This window comes from Coptis chinensis, chromosome 4 (assembly GCF_015680905.1).
Source record: "Coptis chinensis isolate HL-2020 chromosome 4, ASM1568090v1, whole genome shotgun sequence".
Lineage (NCBI taxonomy): Eukaryota > Viridiplantae > Streptophyta > Magnoliopsida > Ranunculales > Ranunculaceae > Coptis > Coptis chinensis.
In genome coordinates this window covers 6,083,895-6,105,527 of record NC_141459.1, presented here as the reverse complement: position 1 = coordinate 6,105,527, position 21,633 = coordinate 6,083,895, and the positions used below count along the sequence as shown (strand labels likewise).

The following is a 21,633-nucleotide window of genomic DNA, read 5'->3' as shown; positions in this document are numbered from 1 at the left end:
ACATATCAAAGAATTGTTAGAGGTGTTATACAACAGGCTCTGCAATCAGATGCTCGTATAGTCGTATTGGTGCAAGCCTTATTCGACTTCATTTCCATGATTGTTTTGTTGATGTAAGCTCTTACTTCATGAAAATTATGTTTTTCATCAATCTATAGTTCTATGCCAAGAGTTAGATCTGCAATTTGATTCTGATATATCATGTTCCTTGATCTACTACTACTTTTAAATTTGTTAATGAGAAAAAAGTATTACTCTTCCTTAGTCCTTAGCTTGTATCTCATTCTACCATTGATACTAGACTTAAATATGTGCTAATTAATTGTATCTCAAGAAAGTTAACGGTAGAAGCTGCCTTTCGTATAAAAAAGTTTTTATATAGTACCAATGCAATCAAAAACTTCACAAGTTTTTCCAATGATTCAAACAGACTCGCATGCTGTAAGGTACTATTGAATATCTGTATCTGTTTATTTCATAGGGTTGTGAACTTGTGATGGATCACTATTTTTAGAAAACAGTAGCAGCATACGGACAGAGCAAGACGCTGTAGCCTGTAGGGATGTAAAATGGGCCGGGCCGGGTCAGTCCGGCCCTCAAATCATAAAGCCCATATGATTTGAGGGCCGGGCTGGCCCAGCCCCCTTATGTGATGAGGGTCGGACCTGTGAAGGCCAACACTAGAATTATACAGCCCTTACCCTCACTTCAGCCCCTTTTAAAATCGTGGACCCCAGGGCCCGAGGGGTCAAGTAGCCGGGTTGTCTGCAACAATCAATTATTCGAAACTCTTGAATACAACTTGTTTGGACTTCATTAACATATTTGGTTTTTATCAGATTTCATTAACTGATTAACATATTCATTACAAAAATTCTTGAAAACAACCTATCAAACTTTATTAACATATACAATAGAATATATTAATATATTCTATAGGATATAAATATATCCATATAATGCAGCTGTATCCTATAGAATATATTCACATATTCTAACAATATATTCATTACAAGATAAAGAACCTCCATTAAGGATATATTCAAACTTCAAACAAATCCAAAAACAGGTGTGCAAAACAACAAGAGAATTGTTTAAATGCATCATTAAGCTTCATAGTATTCTATGTACTTGATTCTTGATCACAACTTATATTTTCTTTAGTCTTCAAATATCTGCAAAGCAAAAAGATAAATATTTACAGTTAGACAAATCCAACTCTTATCATTGGCTAAAGTTTATCCTTCGATGGCTCTCTATCCAGTTTAAAAGTAGTGTTAAAAAATTTATAAAGTAGTAAAATTTAAAAAATTTTAACAAAATCTCTATTTTAAAGTCATTATGATAAAAATAGATGCTAAAAAAAATCCTTTTGATTTTAGGCTAAAATCAAAGGTTTTTACTTTTTAATTTTCTTTTATCGACTTTTAAATAAAATATTTTCTTGATTTTAACTACTTTATTTATCGACTTAACACTACTTTTAAAGCGGATAGAGAGCCATTGACTGAACTCTAAGTACTATGTAAATATAAAGAACTCCACCTCTAGATAAAAGGCATCATTCTATAGATGCGTACACATGCAACCATGTCGAGAAGAAGAATCAACCAAAATCGCCAAGTTAAATTTCAATTAGATATAAAGAAATTAACTAAAGAACAGTGTGTCTGAGACTTCTAAACTTGCAACATTACTATATAGCAAAATCCCACTTCATTTCAAAAGTAACTGAAGGCTTGTGGGATCACTTCATTTGGTGCAAAACAAAATTGCAAAAGCCCCCTTCTAAAATCTGCAAAACAATAAGTTAATAGTCAAGATTCCAGTATCACATAAAAATAAATACATAAATAAGTCACATACACCACAACAATAGAAAATACTAACGCCAAAATCCTCACGACCAAAGTCCACACGCTACATCCCCACGCATGCTCATCGCCTCTTCCACTAAATTTTCATCTTGAAGTCCTTCCTCGCCTTGAAACCAATCCTTCAAACAAACCAAAGCTTCCAATCGCCTTCGCAACAAACAACTCCTATATATATTTGGTTTACCACCCGCTTCGCTTCCACTAAAAGCCGCTTCGGATGGAACAAAGAGTAACAGGCACCATTAGTAGGTCAAGTGCCAAGGCGCAATGAGCAGGGATAAGTACCTTCTTCATTCTTCCACCATCCCAAAAGATCAAATGTCTTTTCACTACAAACATTAACAATGGGCAGATCTAGATACTGCTGCAATTCAGATTTGCTAGTGAGTCTAGAAGCTTCTCTACGTTGGGATAGCAATGTGGCAACTATATCTTCCACTACACAAGTGTTAGATACTGCCACATTTGGACCTGGAACATTCACCTTTATCTTCATTTGGTATTGATCAAAAAGTGCATACAATTTTCTTTTATATCGATTCAATCTTTTCTGACTCACAGTAAGGACAGGTCCGGACATGGTATCGATTTCAGATTCATGATCAGATAAAGGTTCATATTCATAGTTTAGGTCCAACAACAATTCTAAAATAGTAAACTTATACCTTGGATCCATACATGAAGCTAAACCAAGAAGCAAAGGGACACACTTCCAGTATTTATCATACTTGTCCTTCATGTCTTCATACATAAGTATAAAACCAGGTTCATTGGCATACTTCTTTAATAGCAATGAAATTCTACTCAATTGATAGCAAAAGGCAGAAGAAGTAACATAACTAGTCCCCTGAAAACAGCTTAGTCGAAATCAAAGAATATTTGAAAAAATCTTTCACGACAATGGCATTATTCCAATCTTCCGAGAAGGAGCCCTCGTGGAAAATCACTATCATAGAAAAAAAAATCAAGAACTTTCGGTATGGAATTGCATCACGCAACATTATGAATGTCGAATTCCATCGAGTTGGCATGTCAACAGGCAACCTCTTTTCCTCCATGTTCAAACTCTTACAATTCTCAAAAAACTTTTACAATTTTGCTGGAGAATTTTTCACATGCTTTACACTCTCTCTAATGTTATCAAGAGAGAAATCAACATGTTTCAAATCCAACTTTCACTATAAGATTCATAACGGTGCATTACAAACGGTAATGTGACACAATTGTTTAGATAACAAATCAGTCCCAAACAATGAATTTTTCAATCGAGACACAGCAACATCATTGTTAGAAGCATTATCCATAGTGAAAGAATCTATCTTGTCACAAAGATTCCAACTCAGAAGGTTACAATACATTGTATCACTAATAGACTTACCAGTGTGGGGTGAAGGAAGCCCAGGGAAGCTTATGACCCTTTTGTGTAACTTCCAATCTTTAGTGATGAAATGAGCAGTAATACACATATACCCTAGTTTCTGATTTGAAGTCCACAAATCTGAAGTGAAAGATATTTTTCCGGGGACAGTGTCTAAGAGAGCTTTCAAAGCAGCTTTGTCCTCTTCAAAAATCATCATGACATCACTTCTCATTGTGATCCTACTTTGAGGTTTAAACTAAGGACCAAAATACTTGGTAATCCACCTATGGAAAGCTGGCTTATCTACTTTAACGAATGGCAACTCTTCACGAACAAAGTATCGCACAGTCTCACGACGGGCTCTCGCTTGTTTAAAGGTGAAAGAGAATATGGAACCAGAAGGGCCAACACCAATGATGGTTTGTCCCGTATTAGTTGATGTTCTATTGAGACAAGATTCTTTGTGCCTACGGAGATGACTAGTCCCACCCTTGTTCCCACAAGACAGCTTTTGAAAACATATTTTACATACAACAACCATTGAATACGCATTTTTTACAACAATACCATCATCATTAATTTCAACAGTTTTATCGAATTGGGTCCAAACATCAGAAATTTTGCGTTTTTGTTTTTTAGGGGGTCGAGCATGGAAATTCACGGACTCTCCTTCTGCCCCATCTTCAATTGGAGTTTCTACATCAGTAACAGTATCTAATATCGAAGTTGACACGTTGGCCATTCCAATCAATTAGAAGTGTTAAAGATCTACAAGTTGGAACAAGCACACCTTAGCACCGCACAAGCAAAATTCGTTAAACCGGAAGTGTGATACCAACCTGTCCAAAAAGTTAACGAAACAACACAATGCTTTTAATACTCTAGAAAGATACTACAAGTATAAAACATAAAAAAGAATTTGAGTGCATTCAAACATGCAAGCAAAAAAATTGTACGAAGATCAAAGTTATACCAAATACAATCACCAATAGCATAGTAGCTCAACACACAATATTATGGGATACAAACAAAACAGATTACCAAAGAATTCCAGCAAGAAACAATATACAAAACCGTACCAAAAACATTTTGTACCAAAGAATGAACTTGAAATATATATATATAAAACAAGCTCATTAGAAAGCAAAGTAGAAATTACATCATATCATTAGAAAAATTATAGCTTACCTCCTTAGCAATTCTTCACTGATTATCACTAAGTGTTACTTAAATAGATCCAAGCTAACTTGACCAAAACAAGTGCTACAGCAGTCTAATTTCTTAGCCTAACAAGCCACAAAGAAACACACAACAAAATTAGAAAACAACACTATGAGAATGAAAATGAAACCGTACAGACAAAAAAGAAAGAATGATGAAGATACCTAATTTAAGAAGATATAATTGGAAGAATGATTATGGGGGGAAGAATGGTTAGAGGATGCATATTGTGTCATTTGTGTGCGGCAGATATGAAGGCTAAAGAAGAAAAGAGAAAAGAAATGAGTAGTAGGGTTTCATTTGGTTGAATTTATATCAACCACTATACTTTAAATTTACATTTCTACCCTATGTAATAATAAGTGAAACTTAAAACCCTAAGGGTATTATATGTATTTTTGTTTAGAAAATCTAAATACCAATGAGGGCCTTAATGCGGGCTTTGTGAGGGCTTTAGAGGGTCAGGCCGAGGGTCGCCCTCATGTTTCCATTTCTAGGCCTTTACCCTCCTCTCAAAACATGAGGGTCGGGCCGGCCCTGCCCTCAAATTGCATGCGGGCTTAAATTTGAGGCTTTTTTTGCCCATAGGCCGGGTTGGGTCGGGCGGGCCGAGGGCTTGAGGGCCATTTTTACGCTGGTCCCAATGTTGGCTCTGTCATGGGTTTTGGCGTGGTTGATAACATCAAGACTGCAGCAGAAAACGCTTTGCCCCCCGGTAAGTCGCCTCTCTTGTCTTCGACATTCTTGCAATTGCAGTGAAGCTTCGCTTTTTTGGTATGTTTCACCTTTATGTATCAACACAAGCACTGATGATTATGTTTTACCAATATCCAATTCACGTTTGTAGGCAGGAGGTCGTTCATGGAACGTATTACTAGGAAGAAGGGATAGCAGGAGAGCAAACTTTGCTGGAGCCAATAGGTTTCTTCCTAGTGCATCTGAAGGGCTAACCAATATAATTGCAAAGCACAAACGACACTTCTCACTTTCTATATTTTCTACAGTGAAACTCGTTGGAATTTTCGTTTTTGAAGACTCACAACATCCCAATTTTAAAGGTAGAGTTTTCGAGTACTGTTTTTGAATTTTTCTTTCCTTAATCGCCTGTAGATTTCAAAAGAACTCTGTTTTAGCGCTCCCACCTTCTGCAAGGGTTTTTTGTATCATTTTCAACACTTCCGCTACGCTCGTTTCTATTTATTGCTCAATTCTTCTTTTTAGTTTATGATTTACAATGCAAATTGGTGTGTTGCGGAGATTTCATGTGATTTGTGTACTATTCAATTTATGAATATTCTTTTGAGTCTCTGGATTGTTTGTGGAGATTTCATGTGATTTGTGTATTTCTACTCCCAATTAGTCTATTCCCCTGACTCCATCTAACCATCTAACAAGGCTGATCTTCTTGATTACGAGAGCCTTTGCGAAGCTATTAAAGGTTGTCAGGGAGTTTTCCATACAGCTTCTCCTGTTACGGATGATCCTGAACAAATGGTGGAGCCAGCTGTGAATGGTACCAAGTTTGTAATTAGCGCAGCTGCAGAAACTTGTGTTTGTCGCGTTGTAAGTATAGTATATTAATACATAACTATGTATGAATTTGTACGTAATTAATTACCATTCACTATCTAGCCAATCAGATCAGAACACCATACCCACTATTGAGTGGGGGCCAAAATATGAGTAGATAGTGTCATAGTGGCCCAAGTTCCACTAAGGCAAAGAAGATCGACCGCAACTTTCACGCATGCCCGATTGTGCTAATGGACAGCTCAAAAGTGCTCGAAGAAAGTACAAACCGCCATAAGATTACCCGCTTTGCTTTAAAAAGACAATTGAGGGCTGTAGTAATTTATTTTACATTTTTTTCCTTACGATATTAGAATCTTATGGACACGTAGCAAATCCATACTTAGTATAGTGCATAGCATGCTGAATTTTCCTTTTATCCACGTGTCGACTGATGTGGGTTGGTGGTGTTGAAACTATTCAGTTTCTTACGCATCGAAAGAGGGACCATTCAAGAAGTCTATAGATTCCTTTTTTCTTAAGAAAAATGCTAATCAGATACCTTAATTAGTCACTAGTGCTGCCCCTAATTATCCTGAACAACACGTTTATATCTGTTTTTGAACATTTATATAGCCATTGTCTATTTTAGTTAGGATCATCTTTTGATGCCTATTAAACATGGTTACATCGTGATTCTCGTCGTGACAAGCTGACCATATTTTACTAGATATTGTTTTAGACAATTGCCAAAGAATTCAGCATGTACTATGTGAATGTAGTTGTTTTGGGTTTATCTGCCACTTGATATTTAATTAATGGTTTTCAGCAAATCCGAAATTTGAAGGCGCCATGATTAAGAGAACCGCTGCTGCTCAAAATGTTAGAAGTGAATAATATGGTACAACTTCTACTGTGATATTCATTGGTGAAGTTATGAAAAACTCGCCGCGTTGTATTTACGGCTGTGAGTTGGTTTTAATTCGATACCCTTTACCGCTTATTAGTTGGTTCCATAATGCTATGTTAATTGTATTGATGAGTTAGATTACAATGACTTGGGTTTTCATGCTTAGTTAATTGGTTCCTCCACGAGCCATCTAAAAAAGTCAAATACCTTTTTGTTCATCATGTGTTCGTGTTGGTAAATCTGATTACTTATATTGGACTTTTGTAGGGAATCCATGAACTGCAAGAGCTGCAAAAACATGGTATCGATACCTTTATGTACTAATTACTATGGTTATGGGATTATGCACTCATATAGGTTCTGCATTATGGAAAAGGATTTGGCTGGAAAGTTTTTGAGGTACTTTGGTAATATTTGAATTAGCATTGACTCGATTCAAGATTGGATGTTTCTTTCATTTTGCCTATGTCTTACATATTTTAATTTATGTTATTTTTAGGATTCAAGATTCATAGAGGGTCAATGCATAGATAGTCGAAGGAGATGAGGACAAACTTTACTATCAATTTTGATTGATTTTGATAAAATGTTTATTTTTTTTTCATCAAATTTCAGAATGGCAAATGATAAGGAAAGATTGATCTCTCTAAATTTAGAGCGCACCAAATAGCCACCTTATGATAAGTTTTGGCTCATATCTCGAGAAAGACACTGTGACAGACAAAACCAAACCAAACCAAAACAAATTTAATATAGAGAATTGAAATGACTTTTAAACCCCTCATCTTCTTCTACTAATTTAAACATTTTTCACAAAAGGAAATTCTCATGAAAACTAGAACAGATGGGTCTTGATTATATTTTTATCTAACACAATGATAGCAAATAATTCATACTTGTTTGTTGAAGAATTGAAGAGATGCAGAAAATTATAATTTTATTTTGTTTTATAGTACTTTTGTCTTTATTTTTTATTGTGGAACACTTGAACCTACTCATTAAATATTTTCCTTTTATTCAATACAAATAGATTTTGTGATGTTTTTGTTGATGAATTATTTCTCTTCTTACATTGATTTTCGTTAAAATTCATTACAAAAAAAATAATAAAAAAAAAATAAAAAAATAAAAAAAAAAATAAAAAATAAAAAATGGAAAAGTTAAAGTGTGTTAAAAAGAGAAAGAGGATTAAAGGGTCATTTTGGTATTTATGTCATCTGTTTGGATCCCTGAGTTGCCAACCACCACGTGGAGTTTCCAAATCAAACACAAGTAGTTTTTATTTATGTTAACTGTGGATGAAATCAGCTCCCATCCGACGGCTGATGAAATAGATCTCTCCTTTCCATAGAGAGATCAATCTCTCCTCATCAGGACTCTTTCAGAATTTGTATACTCATTATGTGTGACTTTTTGGTTGTGATTTGTAGTAATAAAAATGAATACTTGATCTCAGATGTACTTATGAGGTTTTCTGTTTATTGATAACTTTTGTAGAATTCTCGAAAAAAAAAATAGAGGCATTTTATACAAGTGAGGTGGTAAATGGGTGGCAGAGTGAACATTATTTTTTTTAAATACGAAATTGTTTCATTGAGTAACACTCATGTAACCAAAAAAGCGTTACTAATGGGTGAAAAAACCATTGCTAATAGTTTAAGGAACGTACGCTTTAAAACTGTTAGAAACCCGTTACTATTGTTGGAAATAATTAACGATTTTGATGTTGAAAAACCGTTAGTAATTTATTTCAGTGACGGTAAATAACCGTTACTATAAATAATTTGTAACGGTAAAAAACCGTAACGAAATAAATCAATAAATTAATAACGCCCAATTCGTTACGCATAAAAACCGTTACAAATATTTTCAGTAACGTTTCTCCACCGTTAAGGATATCCTGTTTAGGTGTAGTGCATGCTAGTCTTAGGTTATATTAATTTTAATACACTGATACAAAGAGATTTAGAAAACATCTTAATGAGATTTTTTTTATATATATAATTGTTTTCCTTTGTATTATTATTTACTTATGTCCACAGTTTTTTGAATTATGTATAGGCTAAGCGAATTGGTCGAAAGATAGATTTATCTGGTTGTCCTTCATTCATTCTATTTTTAGGAGGACTGGGAAAAAAATAAATAATAAATAAATAATAAAAATCAGATATGGGTATTGCTCATGTGCTCTGCCAGGTTTAAAGGCTTACGTAAGAAAATGCATGCATGTTTTAACTATATTTTTATCACATTACGGCGTTAAGTGTTTGTGTCGATGAGCCTACAGGAAACACATTTTCCTTAAGTGGTAATTGGTAGGTGGTATGAATTAGATTTTGATTAGTACTTCAGCAGTATCACACATTTTCCTTTTCCTTATCAAGATTCCACAAAAGTTCACGTGGTCTTTTCAATTGTATTGTTTTCGTGCACTACTCCCAAGTAGAATAGGATGTCTCTGCTAAAGCATTTTAGTAGCTCCCTAAGTCCATGCCTAATTAATAAATCAATGGAGCACTCATCGTAGGAATCACCGTACGTTGAATTTTGATTGTTTTTTGGTGTTATGGGTAATCACAGAAATTAGTTTGTTGGCTTTCTCTAGATAAACAACAGAGCATACATCTGAACACCATTTTTGAATTATGAAAGATTACTTGATTGAGTAGTTTCGAATATGACACAACCTCGACTCCAGTTGATGATGGAAGAGACATCATGTGTTCATCTATTCCTCATACTACCTGTAACAGAAAAAACAACTGGAGTTACATACCTCTACAAGGATTAATTTCATAGACCAGTCACACCCATACCACTATTAGACGTACGGATGGAACCTCCGACAAATAAGTCAGTTGCTAATTTCATTGTTGCTACACACCATGTGCTAATAGACGTACCACTTAACACTTGGTCTTGGACAAATTAACGGAAGGAATCTTAGATAAATAAGGTCACGAACATGAAAAGTGGAGTAAAAGAACTTGCAGTCCAGGACCAAATGTTAGCAACAATAAAATTAAAAAGAAAAAGAAAATAACAAACAAGGAACAGAGGGCAGGCCTTATAGTATTTAATGTATGTGGCACACAAAAGATGACTTGTACAAGCGTGATTCACAATAAACTTAACGACATCGATCTTAACATGAACATATTGGGAATTATAGAAACAAAATAAAATTAAAAAATTAAAATTATCATATTAAATTTAAACCCATACTATAAATCAGTAAACCATGAATTGCATTGCAATAATTCAAACCATCACCAGACAGGTACAAGACTTTACAAAACTTTTCCATTTCCTTATGAGAGTAGAGTAACGTAACAATAAAAAGATCTCAAAATTTTAATGGGCAACGAAACACATAATATGAATTAGCATATTCAAAAAAAAAAATATATAGATGCATATATATATATATATATATATATATATATATATATATATACTACGTACAACATAATAAAAAAAAATATCTTATGCAAAAAGACGCGACAAAATTTATTAATGAAACACATTGCTATATAAGTGACGACCTTAACTCATTAAAGCCGACCAGTATCACTTTCAAATGTGTTTAAAGTACTCTACTACGAACAAAATCAATATGGTTAAGGTCACAAAAGATGAAATGATGAAAACTAAGAAAGCTTACCTTGAGTGCATTTGCTAATTTTCCAATATTTCCGTATACATCTTTCCTCAAGTTATCTAAGGTACTTTTCCTCAATAATTATAGTTCACTGTGGACCCTCATTGTTTCCCTTGCTGCCCCTAGCAACATCTTATCGTGGGATACAGATATCTTTCGTCCCTGCTTACAGTAGATCTCTATGGCATTCTGCTCGTGAGGCAACCAGTCAAGAGGAGCTACATTTACAGCCTCCGCACAATTGAAGCCACAATTGAATCCTGAATGATATCCTCTAGGGAAGGTGAGAACAAATTCCCTTGGATTTTGAACACATTGATAAACAGGTACCCCTCAGACAATAATATGGAAGGTTGTGTTACCTGCATCCAAGACACGAGTCACACGACTGTCTAAGAAGCATGATGAGCTGCTACAGTGAGCATCCTTGTCACACTAGCAATAGAAGAAAACTGAGCACAACAGCAAATAAACCTACAACTTAAGGACTTCCATTTACACAACTTAAGTAACCAGGCAACAGTGTGCATCATAGGGGAGAAGCCAGAGCCTGAGAAAGAATAGAACCCCCCCAAGGTACAAGGCCTAAGCTTAGGGCACCACTACAAACTCACAGACAACACTTTCAACCCAGAAACCCTGTGCTACATGACTACGATGTTCCTGTTTCTTTTCTGAAACCCAACAGTTCACCCCATCTTCAACTACCACATCCACTATATTGCAGTATCTTTTAAAAAAATCACTCAACAGAAGAATCAAGACATAACAGGGTATTTTCACATAAATTAACTAAGATGACTAATATCATATAAGAAAAAGAAGATATATATTAGTATAAAAGATTAAAGGCTTAAAGCCTATTCATAACTACTCTATATATCGAACAATAGTGAACATCCATGTCACAAGGAAACAAACCATCAGTAATGCTCTTTCTTTTTTCCAATATATAAAAATGCAAAAAAAATCCACACAACAATAAAATCAATATGTAGAACAGAATGAATTTACCAGTATACAAAATTTCCCACGACAAAAAGATATGACGAAAACGAATATGAGAGTGAAATCGAACCTGGTACTCGTGACCCTAGCGTGAGAGAGAGAGAGAGAGAGTGTGAGGAAAAAAATAACTAAATGCCTGTCTTCGATCTTCAGCCCGGGTAAAAGAGAGAGAGGGGAAGGGAAGATCTATTAGAGGAGAGAAGAGAAGCTCATGTTTATAAAGGAGAGAAAGAAGGAAAACAAACCTGGAGAACGACTCGAGTCTTCTTCTTCAAATTTTGGTAGTTGTTTCGCGGCTCCTCCTTATTTTCACGAGGGTTTTCATTAGATCTTAACCAAACATCAAAAGCCAAGTCTAATCCAACGGTGGACGAAACAACCGTGGCCAAAATGCGAAGTAAACCCAAACTACACAAACAATACCCGACAGCCATTTAAAAATTTGGCCACGACTGTGGGCCGTTGCCCGTTGGACCCTGGCAACAGCTAATAACCGTGGTTAAACCTAGGTTGTACCTGTGGCCAAAACTCAATTTTCTTGTAGTATATATTGTGTACTACTAATTTTGTAATTCTCCTTAGCTAATTTATTATCGACACCACATGTACTGTTGCTAATTTATTATTGATGTCATATGTACTGTTCTCTTGGACACGTTGACTATATTTATACTGATCAGAAAGAAGCGATAAGAAATATGAAGAAATGTGAAATAAATTTTTATTCGAATATGTCAAAATCTCAAACACTAAAACATAAACACCAAAGGGCGCTACTTGGTTTAACACTTAAACCTACAACAAACGTCCCTTTCCACTTTGTAAGATGTCAGTTCAATCCTGTTAAAAAATTGCTAAATATGTCAATTCTATTAAATTGTTGAATGTAAGGTAATACAACCAAGCTGCAAAATTCAGAGGGAAAAACTATATATAAGATAAGTCATAACATTGGATGCTCGCCTATATTGAAATATATTGAAGAAAACAAGTGAATTACTGAAACAATCAGTGGTGTGGTACTCAAACAAGCCCCTATATATATAGTGATGGACCACCCATCAAAACACATTGAATACAGAACAAAGAGAAAAATATGAATACAACACCATCCAATAAAAAAAAATATAAACCTGTTCATTCAGGTCTCAGGAGCATGCTGCACATAGCTATTGATTGTGTTGTTTATTACAAATCATTCTCTCTCTCTCTCTCTCTAGACATATTGTCAGACACTCAGACTGCACTGGTTCATCTCTCTCTATGCTATTGTCTGATTGTAATAGTATTTTCTTTAGCGGTTTCTTATGCTCTTTGTCCAATCTTTGTATAAATACAGTGTTCATCATTTGAATCTTGAGCTTCAAAACCACAGTATACAATGCATTTTTTTTTTACTGTATATAGTAACAAAATATACTATCGGCAAAAGCAAAGAGTCCAGTAGCATAAATGTATGAGATCAGTCATACTTAAAATCAAGAAAAGTCAGAAAAGAGGTAGTTAATGCAATGCAGTATATTAACTCAAACCAAAATTGCTTATTCTTTCACCAAAATTATCACCAATTGTCTTTACTGCTAAGCTTCTTTAGTGATTAACACATGAGAATGTTCCAAATCTAGTGACCACATTCTATTGTATAGCATCTGTGAAAAAGATTTGGTATTCTAAGGTAAACTCTTTCAAAAAAAATTAATAATTCATACAGTGGATAGCTTCTGTAAGGTGCCACTAATTCAAATCCTCACGTACAATTTCAGGACACTCTTTTGAATTTTCGAAAATCCAAACGACTCAATTTGTTAATAGTGAAAAAGGGTGGTTTACATAGACCACTGCCATTTAAAAGTTGATTTTTCCATCAAAATACTTCTAAGGAAAACCAAAATTGATGAGGGATGAGTCAAAAACAAAATAAAAATAAGCAATTAAAATAAGAAAGGAAACATATTTAATGATAAATACCTATAAGTTGCCCATTCCACGTTGTAGGTTCAATGCGAAATTAATTGGGAATGCCCCATTAATTATTAGCAAGCATGTTTCACATGCCCCATTAATTATTAGCAAGTCTCGAATTCTTAACTCGAATAGCTTTTTTCATAGCTAGTCTCGAATACGAGTACTCACGAATAAAAAAAAATAAAGAATTATTAGGGCGGTGTCTTTTTCTTGATATTTTTCAAAAAGATTGGAAAAAGAGATTTGAGAGATATTGCCGCTATGTGTTTCACGAAGGTTGGGGATTTGTTTTTTTTTTTTTGAGTTGTTAATTACTTAATTACTGACAATTCAAATTGGGCGTATAATTGGTTATTTTAATTCCTAAACATGTGAAAGACAAATGTTTTTTTTTATAAATTGCAAAATACACCAATAGTAAGGTTAAATTGGTAATCAACAAATTAATTATTATTTAAGTGAGGACTTTTTTAAAAAATTTGCTGACATGGCTCCCTATGAGCATCTTGGCAGAAGGAAAATAAAGATAAGTAATTAAAATAAGAAAGGAAACATATTTAATGATAAATACCTATAAGTTGTCCACTCCACTTTGTAGGTTCAATGCGAAATTGGGAATGCCCCATTAATTATTAGCAAGTCTCGAATTCTTAACTCGAATAGCTTTTTTCATAGCTAGTCTTAAATACTCACGAATCAAACGGATGTACTTACACGGACCTAAGGTTAAAATTGAAATCTCACGTAATATTAATTGCCTTTATTTGCTCTCTCTCTCTTTCTCACGTATTTTGGTTTTTCTTATTTCCTCTCCCACTTTTTGTGGCTCTCTTTCCTTCTAATCTGTCATATTTAATGTTTGAACTCTTTTTTCTGACCATATCTCTCTATTTTTTCTCTCTCCTGTTGCAAACATGCGAGCAAGACAATGGAATTGGAAGCAAAATCTATGTCAAGACTTTACATATTAAATCTCTTTTCTCGATCACTCTCTTGTTACAAATTAAATCATGAGGATTAAGTTCTTGTTTTAAGCAAAGGAATTTTATTTTATTTTTCTTTTGTGAAGACCTTGCGAACAAGACAACACTAGAAAATTGTTCTGCCTTTGGGACTTTTTTTCTCCTATTAAATCAAAGGAATTTCTTCTCCCTTCTTTACTGATTTGAGGTCTTTTGATTGATCCATTTCATATTTTTTGAACTGGCATGCACTGTTACTAAGATTGTTGTTGTTATATATTAATGCTAATAAATCACTTTGGGGTTTCAATTGGATTGGGAGTTAAAGCGAATTAATGATCTTTATGCATTATAGAATCATCAAGAGAACCAGGAGTGGGAGGGCGGTGATAGTGGAGAGAAAATAGGAGAGTGGAAATAAAATCTGAGAGAGGATTACGTGGGAGAAATTGTGAATGCCGAGTGAGCATGAGATTTTGTTGGTTTTGGGTTTTGAGTAATCACGAGTGAGATTTCAATTTTACCCTTAGGTCCGTATAAGTACATCCGTTTGGGAGCCTAACTATATATATATATACAGGCTGGATCTTAGAAGTACATAATTATTTTAAGTTAAAATAAGTACGTAAGTAAAACTTTACCTAGAAAATGAATTCAAACCTAATTTTTTGTAGATATCATCTACTCACCATAAACATCATCCTTACAAAATTTCAACTCATTTGGAAATCTCTAACTTAGGCAAAAGATGATTGCAAAAATACTATTTTCTGGACCGTTAGATTTCTTTTTAAAGATGACAACAATTTTTAGCTAGGTTAGAGGTTTCCAAATAAGCTCAAATTTTGTGGAGATGATCTTTATGGTATGTAGATAATACCCACAAAAAATTAGAATTGGATTTATTTTCAAAGTGATGTTTTACTTACGTACTTATTTTAAGTATGTACGTCTAAGATCGGGTATATATATATATATATATATATATATATTAGGGCGATGTCTTTTTCTTGATATTCTTCAAAAAGATTGGAGAGAGAGATTTGAGAGATATTGCTGCTATGTGTTTCACGAAGGTTGGGGATTTGTTTTGTTTTTTTGAGTTGTTAATTACTTAATTACCCACAATTCAAATTGGGCGTATAATTGGTTATTTTAATTCCTAAACATGTGAAAAGACAAATGTGTTTTTTTATATATGTAAATTGCAAAATACACCTATAGTAAGGTTAAATTAGTAATCAACAAATTAATTATTATTTAAGTGAGGACTTTTTTTTAAAAAAATTATTGACATGGTTCCCTATGAGCATCTTGGCAGAAGGAAAATAAAAATAAGCAATTAAAATAAGAAAGTAAACATATTTAATGATAAATACCTATAAGTTGCCCACTCCACATTGTAGGTTCAATGCGAAATTGGGAATGCCCCATTAATTATTAGCAAGTATGTTGCACATGCCCCATCAAGTATGTTTCACATGCCCCATTAATTATTAGCAAGTATGTTTCACATGCCCTATTAATTATTAGCAAGTCTCGAATTCTTAACTCGAATAGCTTTTTTCATAGCTAGTTTCAAATACTCACGAATCAAAAAATATATATATATATATATATGAATTTTTAAAAAAATTTGCTGACATGGCTCCCTATGAGCATCTTGGCAGAAGAGATATTAATATAGGTAGGGTTTGTGTAAAATACTAAGTCTTCCCAAACACCCAATTTAAGTAACAAAATTAGACGCGGATACATTGAAGGAGTCCTGGAAGAATGCAAGCGCATATTTTATAATTTAAGTTGTATATAGGATGATAGTCGTAGTCATTGACATTTGACTAAACATCTCACAAAACTCCGGTCTAAATTGAACTACTCTTTAAAGTTTTAATCTCGAAATATTAATATTTGGGACCTAAATGGTATAGGCCTATAGGGTATAGAGAAATAGCATAGCAAGACTTTGAGTTATGTATTTGGCTGAATCTAATTATTTAGTGCGAGATGCCCCAGGGCGAAATATAGAAAAATCCAATCAAGTCCCCTAGCTGATTAATATATATTCAACTAGATTAGAGGGTGATCGTCATATTACAGCTGATTAATAAGCTTTTCTTGCAGACTAAGATCGAGGACTATGTCGTCGTCTAGTGTTTTACTAGTAACTTTCATAGGATTTCTATTTTGTGTATCGAATGCGCAACTGGATAGTACGTTTTATGACAAAACATGCCCAAATCTATATAGGATTGTTGATCGTGTCATAGGGTCTGCTATGCTGTCAGACGCTCGTATTGGTGCTAGCCTTCTTCGACTTCATTTTCTTGATTGTTTTGTTAATGTAAAGCCAGAGCTCATTTCACCACTCATCGTTTATCTATTTCTACTCGAATCGTTTTTCCGCATGTTTGTCAGTCTGTGAGATAGGTATGTACTAATAAAATCTCTATATGTGTTTATGCAATAGGGCTGTGATGCATCACTATTGTTAGACGATAGTAGCAGCATACAAAGCGAGAAAAACGCTGTCCCGAATGTTGACGCCAGGGGTTTTGATGTGGTTGATACCATTAAGACTACACTGGAAGATGCTTGCCCCGGAGTTGTTTCTTGTGCTGACATTCTTGCAGTTGCAGCTCACACTTCTGTTGTTTTGGTATGTCTCCAGACATAAATTTAATTCCCCAAGAAAGATTACATGCTATATATTTTTCATTTTTGATATTTAGTCCATGTTTGTAGGCAGGAGGTCCTTCGTGGAAAGTTTTTCTAGGTAGAAAAGATAGCACGACAGCGAATCAAGCCGGAGCTAATACGCTAATTCCTAGTCCATTTGAAGGACTAACTAACATTACGGCCAAATTCTCAGCAGTTGGTCTCAACACCAATGACCTTGTAGCGTTGTCTGGTAAATGTTCTTCCAACCTATACTACATTACTACTGGATTCTAGTTACGTTGAATAACACGCATGATGGACACTTTAAGAACAGCCACCCTTCTATTGTTGCTGTAACGAGGTTGTAAGGTACCAAACATGAAAAAGAAGTGAGTCACAACAGTAACCTTGTATACACTCTTGCTGGTGTCCAACTAGCATAGCTGGAGAAGTTAGTGGAAGTTGCTACCACACTCCTCAGTTCAAAGAGGACCAGTATAAGCTATACAGCTGTATTGATGCTCAAGCATAGCCATTGAAATAGCCCTTTCAAAGTAGTGTGTGTGTGAGTTGAGAAATGCCGCTTATAAGATTATATATATAATATAATTATATTGGTTAAGTGGCGCGTTTTTTTATTGTTATTGTTGGTATAACCGTCTAAGTACTCAAATAACTTGCTGTATTTAACAAAAGGTTTTGTTATTTTTGCAGGAGCTCACACATTTGGACGAGCACAATGTCGAACGTTCAGCAATCGCTTATTCAATTTCAATGGAACAGGAAATCCTGATCAAACATTAGCCTCGTCATACCTACCTATTCTTCGCCAAATATGTCCTCAAAATGGAAGTGGAAGCACTCTGGTTAATCTAGACCTTACCACGCCAACCCATTTTGACAACTACTATTTCAGAAATCTTCAAAATAATGGAGGCCTCCTCCAATCAGATCAAGAGTTGTTTTCAACCACTGGAGCTGCCACCATTGTCATTGTTAATAACTTTGCCAATGATCCGGCCGCATTTTTTCGGAGCTTTGCACAGTCTATGATTAATATGGGCAACATTAGCCCATTGACAGGAAGCAATGGAGAAATTAGATTGGACTGTAAGAAAGTTAATGGAATTTAAATTTGTTATATGGATCAAAGTAATTATTATGCCGTGGTAGAACTATGCTATATGTAGTTGTATTAGTACTTCGTCCGTTCATTGCTGAGCAATTTACACCGGCAGTTTTAATTTGCATACACCTCTGTGCATTTTCTAAGTTGCGCTTCATAACTACTAGTAAACAGGCACGTACGTTGCACGTGCTAGGAAAGAAAATTAGGGTGGAGAAAATCAAAGGAATGAAGCATGGAAATTAGTAACACATTACATTTGTGTGAATGGATACATTTGTGTGAAGGAAACAGTCAGTAATGAGCACTACAATGTTCCAGCTATTCGGAGGCAACGAAATAACATTTTAACAGTCAATAGACTTACTGGGGCGTTACAGTGAATGTTGAGTTCTTCGTTCATTTCCCTTAGACGGCTCTTTGCCAAGTCCTCCGCTCTTAAAGCCTTCTGGCATGCTACTTTTATCTGCAATGTTATTTACTAAAAAGGTAAAAATGGAGGTCAACTTTAAGCTAATGCTACTGCACTTCTACAATTATTTTTAAGTTAACAAACATCTTTTGACATATGGTACATATGACAACCAATAGGTACGTTAAGTAGTATCTCAGTTGGTACTTTTCCTGTATAAATCAAGTATTTATAGAGAACCCCTACAATAGAGTTGTCCATAAACAAATTCCAAGTAAATAGGAAGATGGCGTAGAGCAACATGTGCCACATAAAATGATATATGTGTCAGCTCGTACACAGATGAGCCATAAGAATGCTACAGACCAAGACATTTAAAACTTCATACTACTCCCATTGACACTTTTTTTCCAACTTATTCACTGATTATAGAGCATTGTTTTGTACTGCAGTTTAACTTTGCAGATACATGTTAGCGACAGCCTTAACTCCAAGTTGACTGAGTCTAACTATATGAGTCGTAGAACACTTAAGACCTTCCATGAGACTGACCTCTTGAGTTGTCTGTTCAGGATGCAGATAAAAATCTCTTAGCCCTCTTCCACACCTTTGATTTCTTTTACCATTTTCTGTTTATTGTCAACTGATTATATACCGTCTATACAGATTGCTGATATGGAAATTACATCTTTGAAACAAAATCGAAAATTCAAGAGCTTGAAGCGCAGCTTAATGAAGCAGAGGATGTTGTGACAGATCTTAGAGCACAGTTGAACGCAGTGCAAGACGAATTGGAAAAAATGAGAAAAACTCGATTGAAGCCTTTGGATGAGCAAACTTAAAAAAGTTTTGCTGCTTCACACGAAAACTCTTCACAGGCAAACAAACTGAAGACTTCTGAGGTCGTTTTATTGCCTTCTATGAATGCAGGGTGGAGACATAACAATGCATCTTCGGACCAGAGAAAAATTTGCGATAACTGCTGTTTTACCGCAGAAAGTGTAACCACACCAACTGACCCCTGGAGAAAATTTACACCGGCAGTTTTAATTTGCATACACCTCTGTACAAAGGTATAATTTATTAAGTATCCAATAGAGGGAAAAATACAAAAATAAAGAAAAAGACAAAACGAGCTACAAATTGCACAGCTATTCCTCTCTTTTTTCTGGATGATATTTCCTAAATTTTTTATTAGATTATAATAATTAATCAATTAATTATTTTATTTCATACAAAAGCCTCTGAGTGGTTGTACAAAGTTACACTCGCGTTGGCAAAGAAAATATAAACATAGAGAGAACATTCCATCTGCCAAAATAAAATAAAACTGGAGTGTAGTATTTTATTTCTTTATTTGAATGTCATCACTAGCTGCCTCCTCTTTTACATCATCACATTTTCATATCAAGAGGAGGCACAAAATGCACAATATTTTCATCCAAATTTCTACCTAGTAAAGCTAGGAAGTAGTCCTCCACTCCCCGTATACACAAGAATAAAGGAATAACCTCAAGCAAGGGACACAAGTTATGCTAACATAACCTCGCCAAATGATTTCTGATAGCACCACCAATCACAGCTGTATCTCTAGTTATAGTCTTATAGATTCATCAATTCCAGTTTCAGTGTCCCTGTATCAGGCTTAATCCATGCACAGCTAATGTTTTCTTTTCTTCTTAGTGCAATATCCAATCCAAATCTTTGAATAAGTACCTTAGTTTGATCAGTTGACTGCAACCAACACATTGTGCTATTGGTTTGCAGCAAAGTGGTCGAAAATGGTCTCCAGTGTCGATTGACTAATGCTATATTCTGCTATTCCTAGTTGGTCCCTGCAAAGAAAATTTCAGGATTCCTGGAGTTGAAAAAAAAAAATCCCCAAAGCTCAAAGTTTGTCTTACCTGTTTCTTTCTATATGTCCAAAAATATCAGCAAGTGAGGAGTCTTCACCATATGGAATCTGCAATCAAACAGCACATTAATACTGTCCTGATTGAAGAGCAACTCACTATCAGTACATCTGCAATCATGCATATATCTGGTGCAAATGCAGTGAAATATATGCATGCAACTAATACCTGGTATTATCGAAGAAACCATTTCAAAAAGAGAATACAGGAAATTATGTAAAATGTACCTGATACTTAACGCTTAGTCCATTGCACCCATGAAATGTTGCTCCAGGGAAAGAAGATAGTATAAACGAATCAATTACAGAAAATTTCTCTTTGGCCAACCACCACTCAGAAAATATAAGCAAAGGAATACCACCTACAATCAACACGAATATAAAGGTAAATGTTCTCATGAGAAACGAAGAAAATCGATAAGAACATAAAGACAAGTCCAAAATTTCTCTAGGCGTAGTGTATGGAAAGCGGACTGAAAGAGTCTTTTGCCACACTGGCATTTTCAAACGCCTGTCGAGTGCGTAATACCGACCTCTCCAGATCGCTGATGAAGGAACGCCCCGAAACGCTATCCGAACTGTACGCCCGGGTTGACAAGTATATCAAGTTGCAAGAAAGTTTGCAGTCCAATGGGTTAGCCGAAAACCAAGAGGTAGCAGCGATCTCTGATAATTCCCCGCGTGCCAAACAACGATCCAGGTCGCAGGCACCAAAGGCAAGAACCCGACAAGATAACAACAGAAAGTTCGCTGTCTTGACACGTTCTCCTAGTTACATCCTAGACAAGATCCAGCGAGCCTCGTACTTCCACCCCGATGTGAAGCAGCCAGTAGATCGACCTGACAAGCCATATTGCGATTCCACAAAGCCAAATGTCATGAAACCAATGCATCTTTGGGGGCTTAAGCACTATCTTCAAGATCTTGTCGGCCGTCACATTAAACATTACACCAACATTTCGACGGTGATTTCGTCATAAGCTCATGGCTCGCCGAAAGTGCCTGGTCGATCCCCACCTCGCCGAAAGCGCGATGCGCTCCCACCTCGC

General features: G+C 35.2%; 2 protein-coding genes and 1 long non-coding RNA gene across 5 annotated transcripts; 1 reads left to right on the top strand and 2 right to left on the bottom strand.

Moving 5' to 3' along the window:
- Window positions 1–3,125: 3,125 nt before the first annotated feature.
- LOC147501473 (uncharacterized) lies at window positions 3,126–13,444 on the bottom strand. 3 transcript variants are annotated; one of them, XR_015219822.1, is made up of 5 exons: window positions 11,617–13,444; window positions 10,542–10,900; window positions 9,535–9,621; window positions 4,426–4,523; window positions 3,126–4,076 (listed from the first exon to the last, which is right to left on the bottom strand). It is a non-coding gene; the product is annotated as an uncharacterized LOC147501473 (long non-coding RNA). The 3 variants fall into 3 exon arrangements; XR_015219823.1 differs by having other exon boundaries at window positions 9,565–9,621; XR_015219821.1 differs by lacking the exons at window positions 3,126–4,076; window positions 4,426–4,523 and having other exon boundaries at window positions 9,379–9,621; window positions 11,617–13,442.
- A 3,058-nt stretch (window positions 13,445–16,502) lies between these two features.
- Window positions 16,503–18,299, top strand: LOC147501472 (peroxidase A2-like). The gene is made up of 4 exons (XM_086603801.1): window positions 16,503–16,817; window positions 16,944–17,132; window positions 17,219–17,384; window positions 17,849–18,299. The coding sequence occupies exons 1-4, from the start codon at window positions 16,614–16,616 to the stop codon at window positions 18,265–18,267; spliced, it is 978 nt and encodes a 325-aa protein (XP_086459927.1). The 5' UTR covers window positions 16,503–16,613; the 3' UTR covers window positions 18,268–18,299.
- A 1,685-nt stretch (window positions 18,300–19,984) lies between these two features.
- LOC147501471 (ABC transporter A family member 1-like) lies at window positions 19,985–20,998 on the bottom strand. Its single transcript, XM_086603800.1, has 3 exons — window positions 20,813–20,998; window positions 20,577–20,635; window positions 19,985–20,507 (listed from the first exon to the last, which is right to left on the bottom strand). Exons 1-3 carry the CDS (start codon window positions 20,981–20,983, stop codon window positions 20,426–20,428), a joined length of 312 nt encoding a protein of 103 aa, XP_086459926.1. The 5' UTR covers window positions 20,984–20,998; the 3' UTR covers window positions 19,985–20,425.
- Between the last annotated feature and the right edge of the window lie 635 nt (window positions 20,999–21,633).

What these genes read in the sequence shown, in the direction of transcription:
- LOC147501472 (XM_086603801.1), top strand. Translation starts at nt 16,614, where the DNA reads ATGTCGTCGTCTAGTGTTTTACTAGTAACTTTCATAGGATTTCTATTT. An exon ending in TTCTTGATTGTTTTGTTAAT is followed by an intron (nt 16,818 to 16,943) that starts GTAAAGCCAGAG and finishes TTTATGCAATAG; the next exon opens with GGCTGTGATGCATCACTATT. An exon ending in TGACCTTGTAGCGTTGTCTG is followed by an intron (nt 17,385 to 17,848) that starts GTAAATGTTCTT and finishes TTATTTTTGCAG; the next exon opens with GAGCTCACACATTTGGACGA.
- LOC147501471 (XM_086603800.1), bottom strand. Translation starts at nt 20,983, where the DNA reads ATGAGAACATTTACCTTTATATTCGTGTTGATTGTAGGTGGTATTCCT. An exon ending in GACTAAGCGTTAAGTATCAG is followed by an intron (nt 20,636 to 20,812) that starts GTACATTTTACA and finishes GTTTGATTGCAG; the next exon opens with ATTCCATATGGTGAAGACTC. An exon ending in GGACATATAGAAAGAAACAG is followed by an intron (nt 20,508 to 20,576) that starts GTAAGACAAACT and finishes TTTTCTTTGCAG; the next exon opens with GGACCAACTAGGAATAGCAG.